The sequence below is a fragment of the Rutidosis leptorrhynchoides genome, chromosome 1, assembly GCF_046630445.1.
Source record: "Rutidosis leptorrhynchoides isolate AG116_Rl617_1_P2 chromosome 1, CSIRO_AGI_Rlap_v1, whole genome shotgun sequence".
Taxonomy (NCBI): Eukaryota; Viridiplantae; Streptophyta; class Magnoliopsida; order Asterales; family Asteraceae; genus Rutidosis; species Rutidosis leptorrhynchoides.
In genome coordinates, this window is record NC_092333.1 from 513,700,068 (window position 1) to 513,722,121 (window position 22,054).

General features: G+C 33.9%; 1 protein-coding gene across 1 annotated transcript; it reads right to left on the reverse strand.

Annotated features, from left to right (window-relative positions):
* Nucleotides 1–13,818: 13,818 nt before the first annotated feature.
* LOC139876500 (peptide methionine sulfoxide reductase B5-like) lies at nt 13,819–15,550 on the reverse strand. The gene is made up of 3 exons (XM_071863829.1): nt 15,290–15,550; nt 14,377–14,533; nt 13,819–14,192 (listed from the first exon to the last, which is right to left on the reverse strand). Exons 1-3 carry the CDS (start codon nt 15,373–15,375, stop codon nt 14,028–14,030), a joined length of 408 nt encoding a protein of 135 aa, XP_071719930.1. The 5' UTR covers nt 15,376–15,550; the 3' UTR covers nt 13,819–14,027.
* Between the last annotated feature and the right edge of the window lie 6,504 nt (nt 15,551–22,054).

A 22,054-nucleotide genomic window follows, 5' to 3' on the forward strand; every position in this document is an offset into this window, starting at 1 on the left:
CTATTCGAAACGTGGGCAAAAGCAGAAAAGTCTATTAATTGGACAACTTATATAAGTTTTTCTATTTTTATAACTAATAGGATAATTAGTAAATGCACCACATTGTAGCTAAAATTTGGCCATCGCAATAAAATGGAAAATTTTGAAAACAAGGCTATGGAAACTCTTTTTGATATCCAAAATCAATTAAATCAATACTCTCAAACGGGTGTTGATGACAATTCGTTCGGTCAATCTTGGATCACGAATGACGAAACAATAACTGGTTGTGAAATCTGTGGAGATTATCACTCAACATGGGAATGTTATTATTACGTTCCTATGGAAAATTACGCACCCACGGAACCTGAATGGAATGATTATGAAGAATACAATTCAAATTGGGATTATTCCCAAGAATATTTCCAAACTCAACAACCAGTAGACGAGGAAAATTACGTGTCTGAAAATTTATTAGACAATATGAAAATCAAACTCAAAGAACTCAATGCTCAAAATGAACAAATGAGAGAGTTTGTAAACCGGCAAGCTGAAACTCTATCAGACTACACACCTGTTGATCTGAGGAGTATTGTGCAAGAAAATCTCATATCATCGAATTTTGATGAATTCGAGAGCTCCGAAATTACCAACTATCCCGATGATACTTTTTATTCAGTCTTACCAATTTCACAACATATCGACACATTAGCCTCTACCGACGAAATCATCGATCCATCAATGGATAAAGAAGAAGTAAAGGTAATAAATTGGTACTCTTGGGAATACGATAACGTTGAAAATTTTACCCCCAAGGCCAAACCGAACTTCACCATTCCACAACCTTCCAACCCAATATTCTCAATAGACGAGTCATCAACCGGAAATGAACTACGAGCTGTAATAGATAATGACACCTCGAATTTCACCCAATTGGGTAATAGAGGTGAAAACTTTGATCACGAGAATAAAAGGAAGGAAATATTAGGAATTGTCCACCCTATAGAAATAAGTATGACGGTGTATATCGATCCATTTGACCAAGAACCAGAAAAGAGACATATCCATTTACTAAAAGCTACACTTAAAAAAGAATTAAGTAGTGACAATCGGGTGGGTCTAAACTTTAAACCCATTGATATAATATATACCACCCGAGATGTAAATAACTGGCTCACTATTTTAATTCTTGGAACTTATTCTACTGACTTCACATATCGTCAGCTAAGTGTGGGGAAGTTTAACCCTACTTAACGTTAAATTAGGGGTTCGGGTTAGTGCATAACTCGTTAATAAACATGCATAATAAATTAGGGCAAAAGACGTATTTTTAAAGATTAGCAAACAGTTCAGAAAAGCAACCGTTTTTGAAGAAAAATATGTGTGATAAAACATAAAGGAATGAACGATGAGACGCGCCATCTATCATTCGACGAGCTTTGTAATTACAAACTGGGTATTTTTAATTACTTTTCTACACTAATCACCCTCATGAATTTATAATTATAGTCTGATTTCATGTAAATGAGGGCATTGCATGATCTCAAGTGTGGGGAAGGGTTATAAATTCTCTCGGGTTTGCACTTAGTTTATTTGCCAAATTTTGTGAAAATTTGAAAAATTTTCAACTAAATGAAGTCAAAATCATGTTTATACATATTTATGAACGATGAAAACTAGGTGTTAATACCGAAATTATCGTTACCTCGGAAAGGACATAAATTGAGAAACACCCTAAAACGATTGAATTCATTTAAAATAGAATAAAGGAGAATAAAAAGGCAAAGAAAGAAACTAAGTGTGGGGAGAATGTACCAAGTTATTCAATTAAAAACTATCTATCACATGTTTCTGTAAAGTTTATTGCAAGTGTTTTTGTTTTGGACTAAATTAACTGTTTTACCCGATTTATTAAAGAAAGATGGATCTACACGATGAATCAATTCCATCATTAAAAGGAAGTAAAGTCTTCCGAAAAGGACACGCGCTTCTTGATTTAGGTCAAGAAGTTGTCGTCCAGACCAGCTGTAGGTTGACGAAAAATCTAGAAAAGTCATCACTAAAATCAGCATGAAATCCACGGACCTCAGCATAAAACAGGGTCGCCAAGTGGTCAGATTTATCCTAACCATGAGAAGGATTTATCTCGTACAATGGGGAGGCACCGTGCAAATTAGCTTGATAAGACTAATGAATCAGATCCCCAGAAAGGATAATCTCCTTAAAAGATTAAAAATCAGCTTTTAAGCCTGATATTACTCAATCCTTGAGATTGACCTTAAAGATTGAGAATTACAAACTCATGGAATTCAATGATATCTAAACTCGAGCTTGAACGAGAAAATATTTTGATCAAATTATAAACCGATTTGTTTTCTGAAAACCCATTTTCAATGCGTTCATTACCATTGAACGTAAAATCCTAGGAATTCACCTAGAATTCATTAGGTCACCTGAACCAAATCGGGTGTCAACCGTAAGAACGGTGGTTGCATATTGGTCGAAGACAGGACCTTTTGCCAAGACCGAAAAACTATAGGGTGATCTTTACTATTGCTCCTACAAAGGATAGTATTGCATCCGACACGTTAAAGACCATAATCAAAAGCATGTCACGGGACATTGCCTTAACAGTTGCTTGTTCATCGCTTTCCTTTACAACCGGACGGTAGTTTACCGAAAGGTAATATACGGGACAAGTAAACTGGACGTGTTGCTTTCCTAATACAAGGTTAGCAAGTGGGTGAAACAAAACCATAAGTTTTGAGCTAAAATTTTCAAATCTGAAACCCACCAACCCACAAAAATATTTTGCAAACACCGGTGAAGGGTTATTCCGGAAAACCTGTCTAGGGTAAAATCTAGCATGAATTTTCAAAAGATCAAATGTTTTTATAAAGATCCAATTTCCTAACGGATCTAAATTTTCATAGTCATGTGGGACTGTAAACCACAAATGCTACTATCATTGTTTATACCGCCGTATCAAAATCACTGATGTACAAAGTGTGAAGAATAAAGAAGTGATTCTAGTGTGTTTTATTTCAAGACTGTATTGCTTGAGGACAAGCAACGTTCAAGTGTGGGGATATTTGATAGTGCTCCAAATGAACATATATTTAGTATCAATATCCCTCCGATATGTAAAGATTTCAGTTGAAATTGTTCCATTTTCATGTAATATTCATTTATATTAAATAAGTGCGAAGACAAAAGGCGAAAACAACGAATTGAAGACGCAAAGGTCCAAAAAGCTCAAAAGTACAAGATACAATTAAAAAGGTTCAATTTATTGATAAGGAACGTCTAAAAATGACAAGAGTACAAGTTACGAAACGCAAAGTACAAAATATCTCAGCGTACGCAAGGACGTTCGAAAATTCGGAACCGGTACATGAACCAACTCTCAACGCTCGACGCAACGAAAAAAAAATTACGAGTCTACTATGTATATAAATATAATATAATATATAAATAATTATAAAAATTATTTATATATTATATATATTTAAATAAAAACCGTCGGCAGCCTTGGATCTTAAACTTGTGGGCTGGTTTTGGAACCTCCGCGACTTGCGGAGCTGGAAGGCCAAAAGTGCCGCGACTCGCGGAGCACAGAAATTTCAGAATCCCTATAAAAGGTCGCGAATTCTGCCGAGTAATATAGAATAATAATAATAATAATACTCCATAAGATAATAAATAAATAAATATATATATATAGTATAGATTAGTGTTATATTAGATTAGTTCGGGTTATGTAAAGGTTATTTTACGGGTTTTTGAAGTCGAAACTCTGTCCGTGTAACACTACGCGATAAATAATCAATGTAAGCTATGTTCTCCTTTTTAAATTAATGTCTCGTAGCTAAGTTATTATTATGCTTATTTAAAATGAAGTAATCATGATGTTGGGCTAATTACTAAAATTGGGCAATTGGGCTTTGTACCATAATTGGGGTTTGGACAAAAGAACGACACTTGTGGAAATTAGACTATGGGCTATTAATGGGCTTTATATTTGTTTAACTAAATGATAGTTTGTTAATGTTAATATAAAGATCTACAATTGGGCGTCCCTATAAATTACCATATACACTCAATCGGACACGATGGGCGGGGTATTTATATGTACGAATAATCGTTTATTTAACCGGACACGGGAATGGATTAATAGCCACTAGAATAATTAAAACAGGGGTGAAATTACATTCAAGGGTAATTGGTGTAATTGTTAACAAAGTAGTAAAACCTTGGTTTACACGCAGTCGATAACCTGGTGTATTCATTAAACAAAGTATTAAAACCTTGTTACAATTCGAATCCCCAATTAGTTGGAATATTTAACTTCGGGTATAATAATAATTTGACGAGGACACTCGCACTTTATATTTATGACTGATGGACTGTTATGGACGAAAACCAGACGGACATATTAAATAATCCAGGACAAAGGACAATTAACCCATGGGCATAAAACTAAAATCAACACGTCAACCATCATGGTTACGGAAGTTTAAATAAGCATAATATATTTTATTTCATATTTCCTCGTACTTTTATTTATTGTCATTTTAATTATGATTATTTATTTTATTGTTATTTAAATATCATCATTTACTATACGCTTCGCTTAAAATATAAATCGACAAACCGGTCATTAAACGGTAAACCCCCTTTTATATATTATTTTATATAATTATATATATTTTGTACAAATATAGTTGTTTAAAAATATAGTGTGCAATAAGCCCGCTCCCTGTGGAACGAACCGGACTTACTAAAAACTATACTACTCTACGATTAGGTACACTGCCTATAGTGTTGTAGCAAGGTTTAGGTATATCCCATCCGTAAATTAATAAAACTTGTGTCATATTTTGTAGTATTTTGTATTAAAAATACTACTATTTCGTACCCTCACGCTACATCATCATTTTCCTTTATCAATTTTGACCGTAAATATTTTTATTTGTGTTAAATAATATTTTATGAAAACTATATAGAATGAAAACATATTTAAAACCTAATTCAATTTTATTATTTCATCAGATATTATATAGCACAAATAAAAATATTTACGGTCAAAGTTGACAAAGAAAGACTTTGAAAAGTCAACAGTGAACACTTAAGATGGGACGAAGGGAGTATATGTTATGGTCTAAAATCATTTATTTAAGGGTGACACATAACAAGCTAGGAATCTTAGAAAATTTAGACCATTTAAGTCTCAAGGTAGCTCTGGGTTTATTTAATCAAGGATTTTCAACAGATTCACTCTCATTTTCTTTTCTTTTGGGACTTATTTGTAGAGCTAAACAAGATGTTCATGTATTCAAGAAATACTAGACTGATGATCCATGTTACCAGATCATTAATAAGAATCTCTGGGATTCTTATAAGAGCGTATACTAACATCTTCAATTTTATTTGTTCATAGATCACGATTGTTTCTGGATAATTAATATCATATTTATCTTTGAGCTCTTTCCATAATACACTTGGATCTTCAATCATACAATATACAAATTCTAAGGACTCGTCAATATGTTTGCGAAGAAAAATACTTGCTATTGCTTTCGCTTGTTCAGAACTATTGTTATTTTCTCTCAGGGTTTCTAAAATACCTATTGATTCAAGATGTTTCTATACATTCACAACCCATGGAAAGTAGTTACTTCCACTTGATTCTAATGGAGCAAATTTAAGCTTTTTCAAATTCAACATTTTCTATTATCAGAAAATGAACAACATAAATCATAATCATAATTAATTTCTATTCATAGACAAATAACAACATGAAATTAGAATTAGTTTAAATTCATAAGTAACAAACAACAGAATAATGGCATGATTACAAATAATGAAACTACAAGGGAAGGATAAAACATATGTTCATCCGGTGGTATATTAGCAACAATGATGATACTTAGTATGACCAATACAATAGGAAAAATCATCCTCGGGTAAATCATCTTTACAAAAACTGTTGAGAGTAGTAATATGAGAAAATGAAGATTGATTTGTGAAAATGTGAAAATAGAGATGTTTATTTTATATTTGAAAAATATAGTCGTTGTAACGTCGTCAGTTGACGTTAACAACCGTTATGTATATATGATCGTTGTAACGTCGTTAGTTGACATTAACGACTGTTATGTACTCGTTATATTAATAATAATTTTTAATAAAAGAATTTAATTAGTATAAATACGATAACTATATATATACATATAGCATAAATACGTTTAGTATAAATACGAAGATTAAGAGAATAAACATATTATGCATAAATAATAAATTAAGAATAAACATTAGTATGCATGAAATAAATAATGATTAGTTGCATAAATAATCCTAAATAAATGTTAGATAACATAATTAAAAAAGTTGGTGAAGTTAATAAACGTTAGATAACAGAAATATAATGTTAGTAAACACAAATTATACTTAGACGACAATATCCACCATATATTATCCATGCGGTATAACCGACCATATATCACTTAGGTGGCAGAGCCAACCATATAATAAGAACAACAGAAAAGTTAGTAGTTCAAAATGTTAGTAGTTCAAAATGTTAGTAGTCCAATATCCGATATATTCGGGTCTAACATTATTATTGGCCTAAGTCATATATTAATAGTAGTTAAGTTTATTATTATTAATAGTTTCGTTAGTCGCTCATTTCTTTTAAGTATATAACAATGCATTTTAATGTTATCAATGATCATAATAATATCTAGCTTACTAATAAGTAAAACAAGATATCATTAAAGAATTTCTTACCTTGATTAATGACTCGTGATTGCTTGAATTAACCTTGATTACGCTATCATGCTGATAACGTGTTAAGATTTAGTAGTTAATAACTACCTTTAGTGGCCTAATCTAACTACCAACTTCTTAAATACAAGATTGAATTATGAGTGGAGATAAAGAATAGAACACTTGTATAAGTGTAAGAGATGGTGCAAGTTCAATGCTTGCATTCATGCTCTATTTATCGCAAAATTTTCACTATCTTAGGGTGATAGAATAGTACAAGTGATGTGCATGAAAATTGATCATCCATACAATATCTCTATACTATTTCTTTTGTTGACTATATTATAACAATTCACATAATTGTATAAACCTCAATTGTCCATTTTCTAAAGCATACAAATATATCTCCTGCCAAAAGCAGAAAACGGCGTTTTTATAACAAAGCTGCGAGTTTCGTTCATTGAGCGTGGGTTTAGTTGATTCTAAAACTACACTAACGTATAAGTTCATAAACGCCCAATGTGATGTGGAAATATATACTCCCTAGTTATTTATGTAACATCCCGCATTTTTCCGTTAAATTATTTTAACTTCCGTCTTTTTATTTTGATAATATTTTTCGCTATCTAAATTCGTATCCTCCGTTAGCTAATGTTCTTAATATTTTCGTTATTTAATTATAACATCTCTCATTTACTCTAGCGTATTTAAAATATTCGTTCGGTTAATTTACGCACCCGCTTCCAAACTTGAGGGACTAACTTTGCCATGTGGTCAAAGATGTAACTAGTGGAACTAGTTATCACCCACCACCACCACTCATTCATTCTTCCACCTCCCCATTTCTCTACTACTTCCATTTTCTTTTCTCTCAAACACCCAATTCATTCAATCATCATCTAATTCGGATCTAGGAAGCAAACATCAAAACAAATTGTACTTTTGGAATCTTTGCATCTTCCTCTACAACTTGATACTAATTTCATCTAGTTTGGGTAACTTTCTAAAAACACTAAATTTCATGTTCTTGATCTTTTAAACTTAAAAGTGTGTTAATTAGTGTCTATGGCTCAAGTCTAACATAAATATATGATTTGTATGCTCGATCTTGTTGTTTTAGTGTAACTAGCTTGAACTTGAAAATGTGTGTGTTTAATCATGAGTTTTGGATGCTTAAATGTTGTTAGATGTTAAAAGTGCATGTATTAAATGTGTTACTAGCATCACTAGCTTCAATTTGGTATGTAGGTTGACTTAGAAAGACTCCAATAACATGATTGATGAGTTTATGAATTTTGGTTAGGGTTTGGTAGCCTTAAATGTAAATTTTGATGAATTAAATGCTTGCGATGTTGTTTGAAAGTGTTTAGTAGTATTGTATGCATAATTACCTACGAAATGGCGTATTATATGTGTGTGTTAAGTTCCCGGATCATCAATTGCATTTATGAGCTTGAAACATTAAATGGTGAGCATTAAATGATCATTCGACGAGAATTTGGTTATCATAAATGTTGGATTTGGTGGATGAAATGTGGTTAGTTGTATTCCTCGTTAAATTACCTTTCCAACGATATAAGATACGTATTTTAAGTGTTTACGGTTCATAAATTGTGTTTGAATGAAGTTTGGTTCGAGTTGAACACTTGAAAACATCCCAAAATTTCTGTCAGGCATACGGAGCGGCACGCCGATTCCTGAGCGGAGCGCCGAATGCCTACAAAGTGGTTCCGAGGCTTTGCCTTGAAATGGAACGGCGCGCCACGAATCTGAGCGGCGCGCCATTTGCCTGTTGTCCAAAAAGTCTCATTTTCGTTTAATTCTAACTATGCTACGCACCTCCGATTAACATGAAACTTGGCCAACATGCTTATATATGATTTCTCATCATGGAAAAATTGTCGGACACCCGAACCGACCCCGTTGACTTTGACTTTGACCAAGTTTGACTTTTAGTCAAACTTAACCAAACACTTATGCAATCGTTCTAACGTGCTTTTATACTTGTATCTTGCATGAAACTTGACAACGTGATTCACATGCTATATAATTGAGTCGTAACGAGCCATAGGACTAATTTAACAACTTTGACCAACCGTGTTTATCGTTATTGATACAACCTACTTGTTTAGGTCAAAACTAGCAGTAGTTCTTGCACACGTTTACTTGTGAAGTACTTTTATACTCTTGCACTCAAGGTGAGATCATAGTCCCACTTTTACTCCTTTATACTTACATTGGGATGAGAAAACATAAACGTTTCGTTTTACAAAGTGAACACAAGTACGAAAACAAACATTCTACGTACGAGTTAGAACAAAAATGCCTCAATTCGATTATCATTAATTACACTTGCCGGGTGTAAGCGAGAACTTATGTTGTATGGCCATATGGGTTTGACAGACCCTCATTCGAACGGTTCGCTACCGTTATGCGGATGAAAAATATTTTCGAGAATAAAGTTTAGGTTATAACACTATGTGATGGGGTAACGTTAGTTAAACCTTGATAATTGGGTGCTCATGATAACAGTTTTTAGAATGATTTACTATTACTTCAACGTTATAAATCTTGTGGTTCAACTTACTTACTTACGTACTCACTTACTAAACCTATGATTTCACCAACGTTTTCGTTGACAGATTTTCTATGTTTTTCTCAGGTCCTTGAACGATATGTGTTACATTCTTCCGCTCACTATATTTTGATACTTGCTTGGATATCGAGTATACATGCATACATGGAGCGTCTTTTGACTTTACTTAAATTGTGTCGCATAGGTTACATTTGTACTTAAAACGTTGTAACGTAACTAGTTGTTGAATTACTTTTGTAAACCTTAAACATCTTTACATTTGAAATGAATGCGACATATTTTTTGGTCATACGTTGTTTTAAAGACTTATGACCACGTAACGGGACCTAAGTAGACGGCGCCGTCAATGACGATTTTGTCAGGTCGCTACAGATGGTATCAGAGCGTTGGTTGTAGGGATTTAGAGTTCATTGGTGTCAACCCCGAGTCATAGGGCAAATTAGTGAGTCTAGACTACAACCGGCATATAGACTTGAAGTAGGAATTACGTGACTACTTGTGCATTTATACTCGAACTCTTTTATTCATATCTAACTCTTATTCCATCTTAATCTCACGTTGTTTAATTTGATTGACACGCCACCTTGACTTTATGAAATAATGTCGAATGCACACATGAATTAGGGTAATATAATTTCCGGGATTATATTACGGTGACTCATATGGACGTTCCGACATTATGACATAAAGAATTTAGGGAGAGTCAAGGAAAATTTTCTCTCTATCTTTATTCCATATCACGATTAGTATTATTGAGAATACTAATCAACGATATTCTTGCGTTTTCAAGGAACGATGGCTCACCGAAGTCAACACAACACTCCTCCCGAAACTCTCGAACAAGCTCTTCAACGAATGATAGCCACCGCCGTGGATGCGGCCATGGCCGATCACTCCTCCAACAACAATAACTACAACACTAACCATGGAGCTAATAACTCAAACGAGGGGTGCTCCTACAAGAACTTCATGGGGTGCAAACCTCCCACTTTCGATGGAACCGGGGGACCGGTTGCTCTCACCCGATGGTTTGAACAAACGGAAGCCGTTTTTAGCATAAGCGGTTGTCGGGACCAAGATAAGGTCAAGTTTTCCACCCTCACTTTCGCCGGAATAACTCTCTCACGGTGGAACACGTATGTACAATCTGTGGGTACCGATGAAGCCCACACACTCTCTTAGACCGAATTAAGAGAAAGAATGATCATCGAATACTTCCCGCGCGAAGAGACTCGAAGGCTCGAACAGGGACTAAGAAATTTAGAAGCGGTCCGGAATGACCTCGAAGCTTACAATCAACGGTTTACCGAACTAGCCTTAATGTGCCCAAACCTCATGACTCCCGAGTCTCTAAGAGTTGAACTCTACATGGATGGCCTCCCTAAGAGCATTCGACACAGGGTAATGTCATCCAAACCTGCTAAACTACAAGAGGCTTTAACGATGGCCCGCAAATCTATAGAAACGGTGGACGAACTTGAAGCGCCGGCACCAACGACCGAGGATCAATCGGGTGGCCACAAAAGAAAATGGGAAGCCTCCCCATCAAGCAACAACAACAACAACAACTTCGCCAAGAAGCCTCTCACCTCCGACGGCAAGAAAGGGTATGCCGAAAACCTACCTTATTGTAAAAAGTGCCACAAACATCATTTGGGTGAATGTGGCAAACCATTTTGCAACAAATGTCAAAGAAGTGGCCATGTGGCCCATGATTGTAAAAGTACCACCCCCGTCGCTCAAAAGGGGCCCAATGTACCAAAAACGGGTGTTTGTTTTAAATGTGGCCAACCGGGTCATTTTAGAAATGCATGCCCAAAGAATAAAGCTAAAACCAACGCACGCGGTTGAGCTTTCAACATTAACGCCAAGGATGCCTGATATGACGATGAACTAGTTACGGGTACGTTCTTCTCAACAACTCTTATGTTTCTTTCTTATTCGATTCGGGTGCCGATAAATGTTTTGTATCCAAGACTTTGGCTCATACACTTCGCACTCCACCACTCCCCCTAGATACTACTTATGCCATTCAAGTGACCAACGGAAAACTATTTGCGTGCCGATAAATTTTATCGGAGGGTGTACGTTAAACTTTTTGGGTAAAGAGTTTGAAATTGACTTGATACCTATAGAACTAGGGAGCTCAAAACCTATTCGTTAAGAAGATAATGTTTCCTTACATGTGTATTGATTAGAGTGAACTAAATAATTTCCGGTTAAGAACCGATATCCTCTTCCTCGTATCAATGACCTCTTTGATCAACTACAAGGGTCTTGTGTATATTCAAAAATCGATCTCCGCTCGAGTTATCATCAACTAAGGGTTAAGGGCGAAGATGTCTCCAAAACCGCGTTCCGGACTCGTTATGGTAGTTATGAATTTCTTGTAATGCCATTTGGTCTAACTAACGCACCGGCGGTGTTCATGGATCTTATGAACCGCGTGTGCAAACCATACCTCGACAAATTCGTTATTTTTTTCATCGACGATATTTTGGTCTATTCTAAAAGCGAAGAAGAGCACGAACAACACCTCCGACTCGTGCTTGAACTTTTAAGACAAGAACGACTCTATGCCAAATTCTCCAAGTGTGAATTTTGGTTGAAGGAAGTTCAATTTCTCGGTCACGTCGTAAGCGACCAAGGTATTAAGGTCGATCCCGCAAAAATCGAAGCCACACGTAATCGGGAAACCCTCACGACTCCGACTAGAATTCGTAAAATCTCAGATCTCTCCGGGTATTACCGAAGATTCATTTCCGACTTTTCCCATTTTGCTCGTCCTTTAACCTCGTTAACTCATTAAGGAAAAATTTAAACCTCGCCGTGACCGAACCTTGAACGTAATTATTCACACGAACCTTACAACCGGCATATAGACTTGAAGTAGGAATTACGTGACTACTTGTGCATTTATACTCGAACTCTTTTATTCATATCTAACTCTTATTCCATCTTAATCTCAAGTTGTTTAATTTGATTGACACGCCACCTTGACTTTATGAAATAATGTCGAATGCACACATGAATTAGGGTAATATAATTGCCGGGATTATATTACGGTGACTCATATGGACGTTCCGACATTATGACATAAAGAATTTAGGGCGAGTCAAGGAAAATTTTCTCTCTATCTTTATTCCATATCACGATTAGTATTATTGAGAATACTAATCAACGATATTCTTGCGTTTTCAAGGAACAATGGCTCACCGAGGTCAACACAACACTCCTCCCGAAACTCTCGAACAAGCTCTTCAACGAATGATAGCCACCGTCGTGGATGCGGCCATGGCCGGTCACTCCTCCAACAACAATAACAACAACACTAACCATGGAGCTAATAACTCAAACGAGGGGTGCTCCTACAAGAACTTCATGGGATGCAAACCTCCCACTTTCGATGGAACCGGGGGACCGGTTGCTCTCACCCAATGGTTTGAACAAACGGAAACCGTTTTTAGCATAAGCGGTTGTCGGGACAAAGATAAGGTCAAGTTTTCCACCCTCACTTTCGCCGGAATCGCTCTCTCATGGTGGAACACGTATGTACAATCTGTGGGTACCGATGAAGCCCACAGCAGCAGCAGCAACAACAACAACAACAACAACAACAACAACAACAACAACAAATCTTGCATATATGCGAGGTATGAGGGATGTGAGATGTAGACTTATTATAACACTGAACTTCCTGTTAATACCTATTAAAACCAATACTTATTACTACGTATAACACTGTACTTCCTGTTAATAAGTACAATGCCTGAACTCTGAAGATTCAAATGCACCTGCAATCCTTTGAAGGCGGTCAGAAACAAGTGAAGGGACAGAATGTAGAATTGATGATCAGCTTGGCTAAAGAAGGTATTGACTTTTTGAATATATTTGAATATTGCATCAGAAGAATTTCTTATGACATTTTTGTACCTTTAGTTATCTTCTCAGACAAATGCCATATTAGCAATTAACAGCGAATCATACAGGTTAGCTCCTATGTATCGCATAGACTAAGCGCTAATGGATGAGTTACATGGTGTCAAATATTACCTTTCCGGCATTACATTTCTCATTCATCACTCTCAATAACACAACAGTTGCATCATGCCATCATAAACCTATCAATTTTGCTGTAAATGATAACGGATCTCTTATCAGTGACATGAATACTCAAGTAAATAAAAGAGAGTCGCCCTCATTTTAAGTAACTATATGACCACGTTGACAAGATTAAACAAATGATACCCTAATAAGCGCATTAATGGATGAGGTTTTTTCCTATTCGGGTTACCATGGAGGGTGGGTATTTTTACTCAGATATAAACGACCTAGATGTGACCAATTTTGACCCATTCTCTAGCAACCACAAGATGTGTTGCTGCCTGCTAGTGAGGATATCAATACGCCAACCATTGGTCATCTTGATGATACCAACCATTTTAAGTTGGTATTAGTGACAAATGAATGGGAGGTGTGAAACAGCCAAGTTTTTAATACGGTTAAACTTAAAGCTTCATGCTTGGGAACAGAGATATTGAACTATACAAACAAAGGTTCTAGTAGCATACCAATTTTAAGAGTTCATAACACTTTCTCAGCATACAAAAACACAAAGCAACTCAAAGTCTAGAAATTATTATTATTATTACTTGTCACATCACAACAACTTGAACTTGTAATATCAAAGGGAAGCTGAGGAGCCTTCAGAGGTAAACTTAATGGAGATACTGTTAACACAATGCCTTTCATCAGTAGGTGTCTTGAATCCCTCGCCTTTAAACACGTGGCCCAAGTGCCCTCCACAAGCTGTGCAGGTGATCTCGGTCCTCCTTCCATCTGGGTCTGGCTGCATTTTCAACATAATTGTAACTCGTTAAAAAACATCAAATAAACACCCTGGTAAACCATGTTCTTAGGTTCTATAATCCCATTTACGTATAATGAACAAGGTGCGTAATAACTTGATGTAAATAGTTACTAAGACTCGTATAAATTAGTACAGAGAACATTAGAAGGATGATGAATCTTACAGTGCGGGTGATTGTTCCAGGGAGGCCTTCATAAAAAGCAGGCCAACCACAACCAGAGTTGAATTTGGTGGTTGATTTATAAAGTGGTGTTCCACAACCAGCACAAGTGTATATCCCATCGGAAAAGAACTTGTCGTATTCACCGGTGCCTTTCGCCCTATAATCAAACACAAAATGTTCATCAATATTAGCATACTGTACCAACTCACTCCCTTCTAAAAGATAATAAGTTGCATACATTCTATTAATCCATTAAATATCAATACAGTTTAACAGCTTTTAGTAGAAATTTGCCAGCTAATCCAGTCAAGGCCGTCCCGTCAATTCTAATTTTTCATATGGGCCCTGCTCAATTAAAAAAAAAAAAAGGTCTTTTTGTATACAAAAGTTTTAAATATATGTACGAATAAGTTCAGTCATACTAAAAATTTTTGGTTAAGTACTAGCACAATAGACCCCTTTCGACTATGGGCCCTGTGCGAGCGCACATGTTGCACGCCCTCAAATCCGCCCCTGAATCCAGTTGACATCCAAAGTAAAATAAACAATAGAGTATGATTAGTTCTAATTTCTAAATTTAGAAAAATCTAAATAATAAAAGTAAACACATGTAAAACTTCAATTACTGAGATTTAAAAACACAGTTCCAAATACTATTGCAATCAGGTCAACCAAGAAGGTCTAAAAATAGATAATTTTATCATTGAACTTTATTTTTTATTTTTAACATTAGTAATACGGAGTAATATTAAACCAAATAAAAAGACCTATAAAATTAATTCTCGGAATTCATATTCATATTAAGGTTAAATTAGGGTTTATATATGTACGTCATCTAAAAGCTAATATATAAAATTGAAATCAAATGATATCTCGATTACATGTAATTAACTGGATCAAGTCATATGCTTACTCGGTTCCTTTGTTACGAAGGATACGAAATTGTTCAGGAGAGAGAACAGCACGCCATTCCTCTTCGGATTTCACAACGGAACTCATGGAAATCAAATTTGTTAGTAGTAGATGGAGTGAGATCTGAATTAATGGACTCGTATATACTCCGTTATAACTAGACTGACTAGATATGAATATGTATCAGCAGCATATAATATGTGTTTCAAGATGAACCTGGTCGCATAGACGGTTTCCAGGGAGCTTTTATTTAATTCATTAATCCCCCTTAGTTTACTAAATTTTATTTAAAAAACATATATTTATGGTGTGTTTGATCTGCCGGTTTAGTTTATTAGAGTTTTATGAAATTTAAGTAAAACTTTGATTTATTAGCATTATTTTAGTGACATCTATCTATTCTATAATCTATCTATCTATAGTTAATATTAAAATTCTATAATAATGATGTCATTATTTTAATTTATTTGTTAAGAAAAAATTATAAAAAAAAAAAAGAAAAAAAATCTAAGCATGGTAGGTGATGTCATTAATCTAAATATTTTTGAATTAAAATTAAATCTTATTAATTAATTATTATTATTAAATTTTATTAATAATTATTTTAATTATTAAAATTAAATAATTTTGAATTATTTTAATTAATTATTATGAATTGAGTACGAGAAGGTGTAAAAGCTAGGCAGAAGGAAACAAATTCTAAATTTATATTTAAATTTACACTTTTAAAATAAAATGACAACCAATATTATCTCTTGCGATTGGGTGTGAAATGTTTAATATGCATTTTAGGTGTTTGATGAAATATTCAGCTGGCGAGTTTCTTAGTCGGACTATGTGGTTCCACGGGTCATTAAACTAAATAACTTTAGCATTTACGTTGACTTAATACCTAAAACATATCATTAAACTGTTTCGTTTAAATAAATCCGTGATTCCACGGGTCATTCATTAGTAATTTTTAAAATTTATGAAAAAATAAATTAGTTAGACTGGTCTATCTATCTATAAGTTCTATTAAAATCTTAAAATGATGATATAATAATTACTATTTTTCCTTCAATAAAAGAATCAAAAACCAAAAAAGAAAAATTGTGAGGGCATGTAAGTGATGTCATAAATAGAATTATTTTTATAATTAAATTAAATCTAATTATATATTAAACTAAATCTTTTTCAACAAAGAACTCATTGTTGCACGGCTTCTCTATCTCTTCAATTAGGGTTTATATATATATATATATATATATATATATATATATATATATATATATATATATATATATATATATATATATATATATATATATATATATATATATAAACACGTCACTATACTTCATCCTCAAGAATCGTTCCTTTCCCAAATTCAAAATTGCACGAGTGCCAGACATATCGGTAGAAAATCCATTGATTACCTTAAGCAAGCATATTCTTTTTCATCCGTTTTTTTTTTCATCTCTCTTCTTTTTTGTTTATGGATTCAAATTGAAGGTGCTCGATGAATTTGGATTTGAAGATTTTTACAATTATTGGATTTGAAGTTTTTTAGAGTTGAAATCCGTGAATTTGTATATTTTCTTTTATGACGTAACTTCTTCAGCTTCTAAACTGTTAATCATGATTTTCGTGAGATTGAACCAGGTATTTTGAGTCTCTCTTTTAATATTAAATAATACCATTTATGACAAGAAAAATAGTAATTGTAATGAACATTGTAAGAAGGTGGTGGGAGAATTAATGTAGTTCAGTTATTCTGATCAAGTTAACAACGACAAGTTCCTTAGTCGAAATATGTGGTTCCACAAGTTATTAAACTAAGTGACTTTAGCATTTAAATTTACTTAATACCTAAAACATATTATTAAACTGTTTCGTTTAAATAACTCTGTGACTACACGGGTTATTTCACCAGTTAAAAAAATAAACTCCTAAATTTTGAAATGTAAATTGCATATCTCACCTTTATATAATAATTTATCATTTTATATCATATACTATATTCGCCATAAATTTATTGTTCATTATTTTATTAGGTGATGCCAAAAATTAATTGTATATTTTTAAAAATGAATAAAAATGTTGTGATATAAATCTTTTGTATTCTTACTTTATTCATGTATGACAAAAAGATAGGTAAAAACTAATGAGATAAAATTAAAAAGTTAACAAAAAGGTACATATGATAGGTACTTTTTTTAAAATTGTGTGTTTTTTGTTCATGAACAATATATTTGAGACGAAATGAGTATTTTATTGTCATATTTCTTCAATCAACAACTATAAACTCAAGCAAGTTTTAATTAAACACTTATAAAAAAATAAGCTCCATCTTCTAGCTTATAAAATAAGCTTCATCCATAAACTCCAGCTCCAACTATATGCTTCAGCTCTAGTTAGGAACGCCAAACATACCCTTAAATTAAAATAATAGATGATTTAGTAGTACTATAATTGAGTAAGACGCACGATATATGTTACAGCCATTTAGAGACCCTAAAACCAAGTTACCAACCAAATACTTTGAAAACTATTCCAACAATAACTCATCTACAATCAATAAACGATAACAAAGCATAGAACCAATCAATATGAATTAGCCGAACAAACTAACACTTGAAGCACATCTGCCGAAATCTCAAATCTTCAAACACCACAAAAAAAGGTCATCCCTACAACAATGAAGGTACACAAATCAATCAACAAAAAAACAACTGAAACTCGCAACAGAAGATTCATCACAAACTGCAACGAAAACTCAGATGAGGAATCACCCAAAATACACCCATAAAGCACTTAACCACCAACACAAACTTATCCATAGTCCACACCAATTAGCTGAAAGAAAGTGGGAATCCATCTGGCATGACAAATGATGTCGAAAAACATAAACCAACAACATTGTGAATGTAAACCATATGGAACCACAATCAAACTACCAACAGGAGGCCATGAAAGATGACTAGGAGTCGACCACCAATGAACAAATTTGACAAAAAGAAACAAAGGAAAATTGGGGTTCAAGTGAGAAAGTGCAAGGTATAGAAACTAATATCTCATGAGATTCCACCTAAAAACCAGTGAACCTACGTGGCTAGAAAATCATATAGGCCATCCAATTGAAAAAAAAAACCTTTGACGACCAGCAAGTCACTCAACCACCCATCCACAATAATCTACACTACAACCGACAAACGCAAACCTTGAAACCAAACTCCGGAGATGGTCGTCAGTTAAACACCGGCAACTGAAAACCCGAAGAGACCACAGTGACCCAAACCAACAAATTAACGAAATACCACAACAACCATCAAACCCATTCATACACAGTGGTCAGGGTCATAACGACAAAGAGAGAGAGAGGGGGGAGCTGACACCCTCGCTCGAAAAACGTAATCGTAGGAAAAATGTAGTCGTTGAAAAACGATAGAACTTTGGCAACGAACTTATGGTTAAAAATATAAATAGATGGTTTTTTTTATTACTTTCACACTTTATAAGCTCAATTTTCTCAAAAACTCGTTTAAAAGCTTATGTTTATAGGACTTGTATTTACAATAAGGTATTGTTTGTTCTTTAAAATATTTTTGTCTGGAGATCTGTGAACCATATCTGTAGAGAAAAGGCGGCCTAAAGGTCTGTGTGCTAAATGGTGAAGACTGTTTGTGTTTATGTCTTCACAATAACTTAATTCTGTCTGTGTAACACCCCGTCAAAAATCCCTTTAACGGAACGTTAACTCTGGTCCCAGTGCTTGGCTTGACTTCTATGTAACAGCAATATTCTACAGCGGAAGCAACTAATACCTGAGAATAAATCACGCAAAATGGATCAACAATAATATTGAGTGAATCTACAGGTTTTAGTTTAAACAATACAGTATGTTTAAGAAATAATATATTTCTGAAAAACGTTTAATAGTGGAAGACCACCAAAGTTTTATATCAAAGTTTGCATACAGCAATGTCAAGTGTTAACTGTTCGTAATCAGTGATATCAAGTTCCAAATGTGTGACACCAAAATAGTTTCGTTTCATATACTTGTAGATATTACCATGTCTAGTTTTAAATGTTTGTAAACCACAGTTTCAAGTAACGTATCATAGTATCTAAAAAATGGTTATCGGAAAAATAGTTTAATTTCCTTGACCACGAGATTTTACAAGTACAACACAAAGTCGCAAAACGTTTGCATAATATGAGCACCTGAATACTAGCAATGACCCGAGTATAGAAGCCACTATACCCGCCTTACCTCGTAAAATGTTATACACTTGTTCAAATGTATTTAATGTTCAAAGTAAATGCGCCACGGTTAATATTGTTTGGGCGAGGTTGTCAACCTAACGGATCCGTCCATCTAAATTGTGCTTACACCGATGGTATTAAAAGTATTCAAGTTAGAGGCTTTTTGAACAAACTCAATATGCATATATAGTACTCATGTCAATACAAAATCATTTGAAAATGTAAGTATAACTGCGTGTATTCTCATCCCTGAAAACATGTAAAAAGCGGGACTGTAGACTCACCTTTGAATAAAGCTCGGATTGAAAAGTGGACAATCAACTTGTACGGTTTATAGCCGAGTAATGCAACCTAAGTATACGTATTTAGGTTGGTCAATATATGTATCTTAAATAAGTGTGGTTTCATAGTGTACGTTGTCTTATTGCTCGACTCGACGCGTTTCAAAGTAAAAGTCAACTATATCATGCAAGTCAAACAAGGTCAACCGAAGTCAAACCGAAAGTCAAATTTGGTCAATGTGGTCAACTAAAGTCAACATCAGTAGGTTCATGTCAAATATTGGTCAACATGTCAAACCTAAGTGAAACAATACGTTTTAGGTCATGAATGATCATTTTCACAATTTCAGTTTATCGTTATGCACAAAGTTCATGAACACGTAGCATACTTAGCACATTATCTCATAGTACAAAATTCAAGTAAACATGAAAAACTCCAGATCATAAATATACTTAAAATCGATTCCAAAAATTCCGGCCAGGGACTCATACGACAATTAAAAGTCAGGAATCAGAAGGATACATTTGGGGTTTGCCAAGTCAGTTTCTGACCGCGCACTGATTTCGTTTTGGCTATAACTGGAGTTAGGAACATGAAATTGATACAAGACCAGTGGCCATAGTTCAAAGACAAGTAAAAGTAACACTTATAAAAAATATATCAACTTTTGTTTAGCCAATTTGTACAGTTTATTCGTGCAAGTTGAACATTCAGTTTTCAGCTCAAATCAGAATCCACATAAAGTATGGCTCTATTGTGCCCAATGAATAAGGTTTCAGAGATTGACATAAACTAACAATAAGTCACATATCATGTTAAGTTTCATTTTTCAAAAGAATACATGCTCATGCAATACACACAATCCACAGAGTACAAAACCGTGAGCAATTTACAGATTCGATTCTCATTTAGTTAGTCACATTCACACGCGATTATCCGAAGATTTAGATACAATTAGCCTATGATATCCACATGAAAGATGAATTAATTTTTGTCTACTTTTCAAATATGCAAAGCTTTAATCACAGAAGTTAACACATTTTATCACACAAGGTTATTTTCATGCAAGTGCTGTATAAAACTACTTTTACACTAATTCAAGCATATCTCGGGCTATACATAAGCAAACGACAAGATATCCTAGTCTAAATTGAGTGTTTTTAAATTATATTTCCAGTGGTATAAGTTTCACATGCCAATTCGTTGTCTAACAATTCCAGATTTCTGATCAAACAACAAAAACACAACGATAATTCAAATTGACATAACTTAATCATACGGAAACGAAATTAAACTAATCTGATGTCAAAGCTAAGGGGTATAAAATACTATTAAATTTTAGCAGGAAATACTATTAAATACGATACAATTTTACACAAGATATTTATTTAATATTGAATGGATATACTTAAACCTTGCTACAACACTTATAGGCAGTGTACCTAATCGTACAGTAGTGTAGTTTTTAGTAAGTCCGGTTCGTTCCACAGGGAATCTTTTTCACAAAGCTTAACGCTATATTAGTTTAAATTTATAAAAATACAAATATATATATATAAGTAATATTATTATTATAAAGGGGGGTTTTTACCGTTTAATGACCGGTTTGTCGATTTTAAAACTTTAGTTGCAGTTAAAACTAAATGTAAAATATTAAATAAAAGACTTAATTTAAAGCGTAAAGTAAATAACGATAATGAAATTACGAATAATAAAAGTGCGATAAAATAAACTTGCGATAATTAAAAAGTACGATAATTAAAAGTGCAATTAAATACAATAACAATAAATAAAAGTGCTATAATTGGAAGTGCAATTAAATATAAAATAAAGGAAATTAAATATGAAATAAAAGAATTATGCTTATTTAAACTTCCATAATCATGATGTTTGACGTGTTGATTTTAGTTTTATGCCCATGGGTTAATTGTCCTTTGTCCTGGATTATTTAATATGTCCGTCTGGTTTTTGTCCATAACAGTCCATCAGTCATAAATATAAAGTGCGAGTGTCCTCGTCAAATTATTCTTATACCCGAAGTTAAATATTCCAACTAATTGGGGACTTAAACTGTAACAAGATTTTAATACTTTGTTTAATAATTACACCAGGATGTCGACTGAGTGTAACCCAAGGTTTTAATATTTTGTTATCAACTATACCAAGTGTCCTTGTACATAATTTCACCCCTGTTTTAATTATTCTAGTGGCTGTTAATCCATTCCCGTGTCCGGTT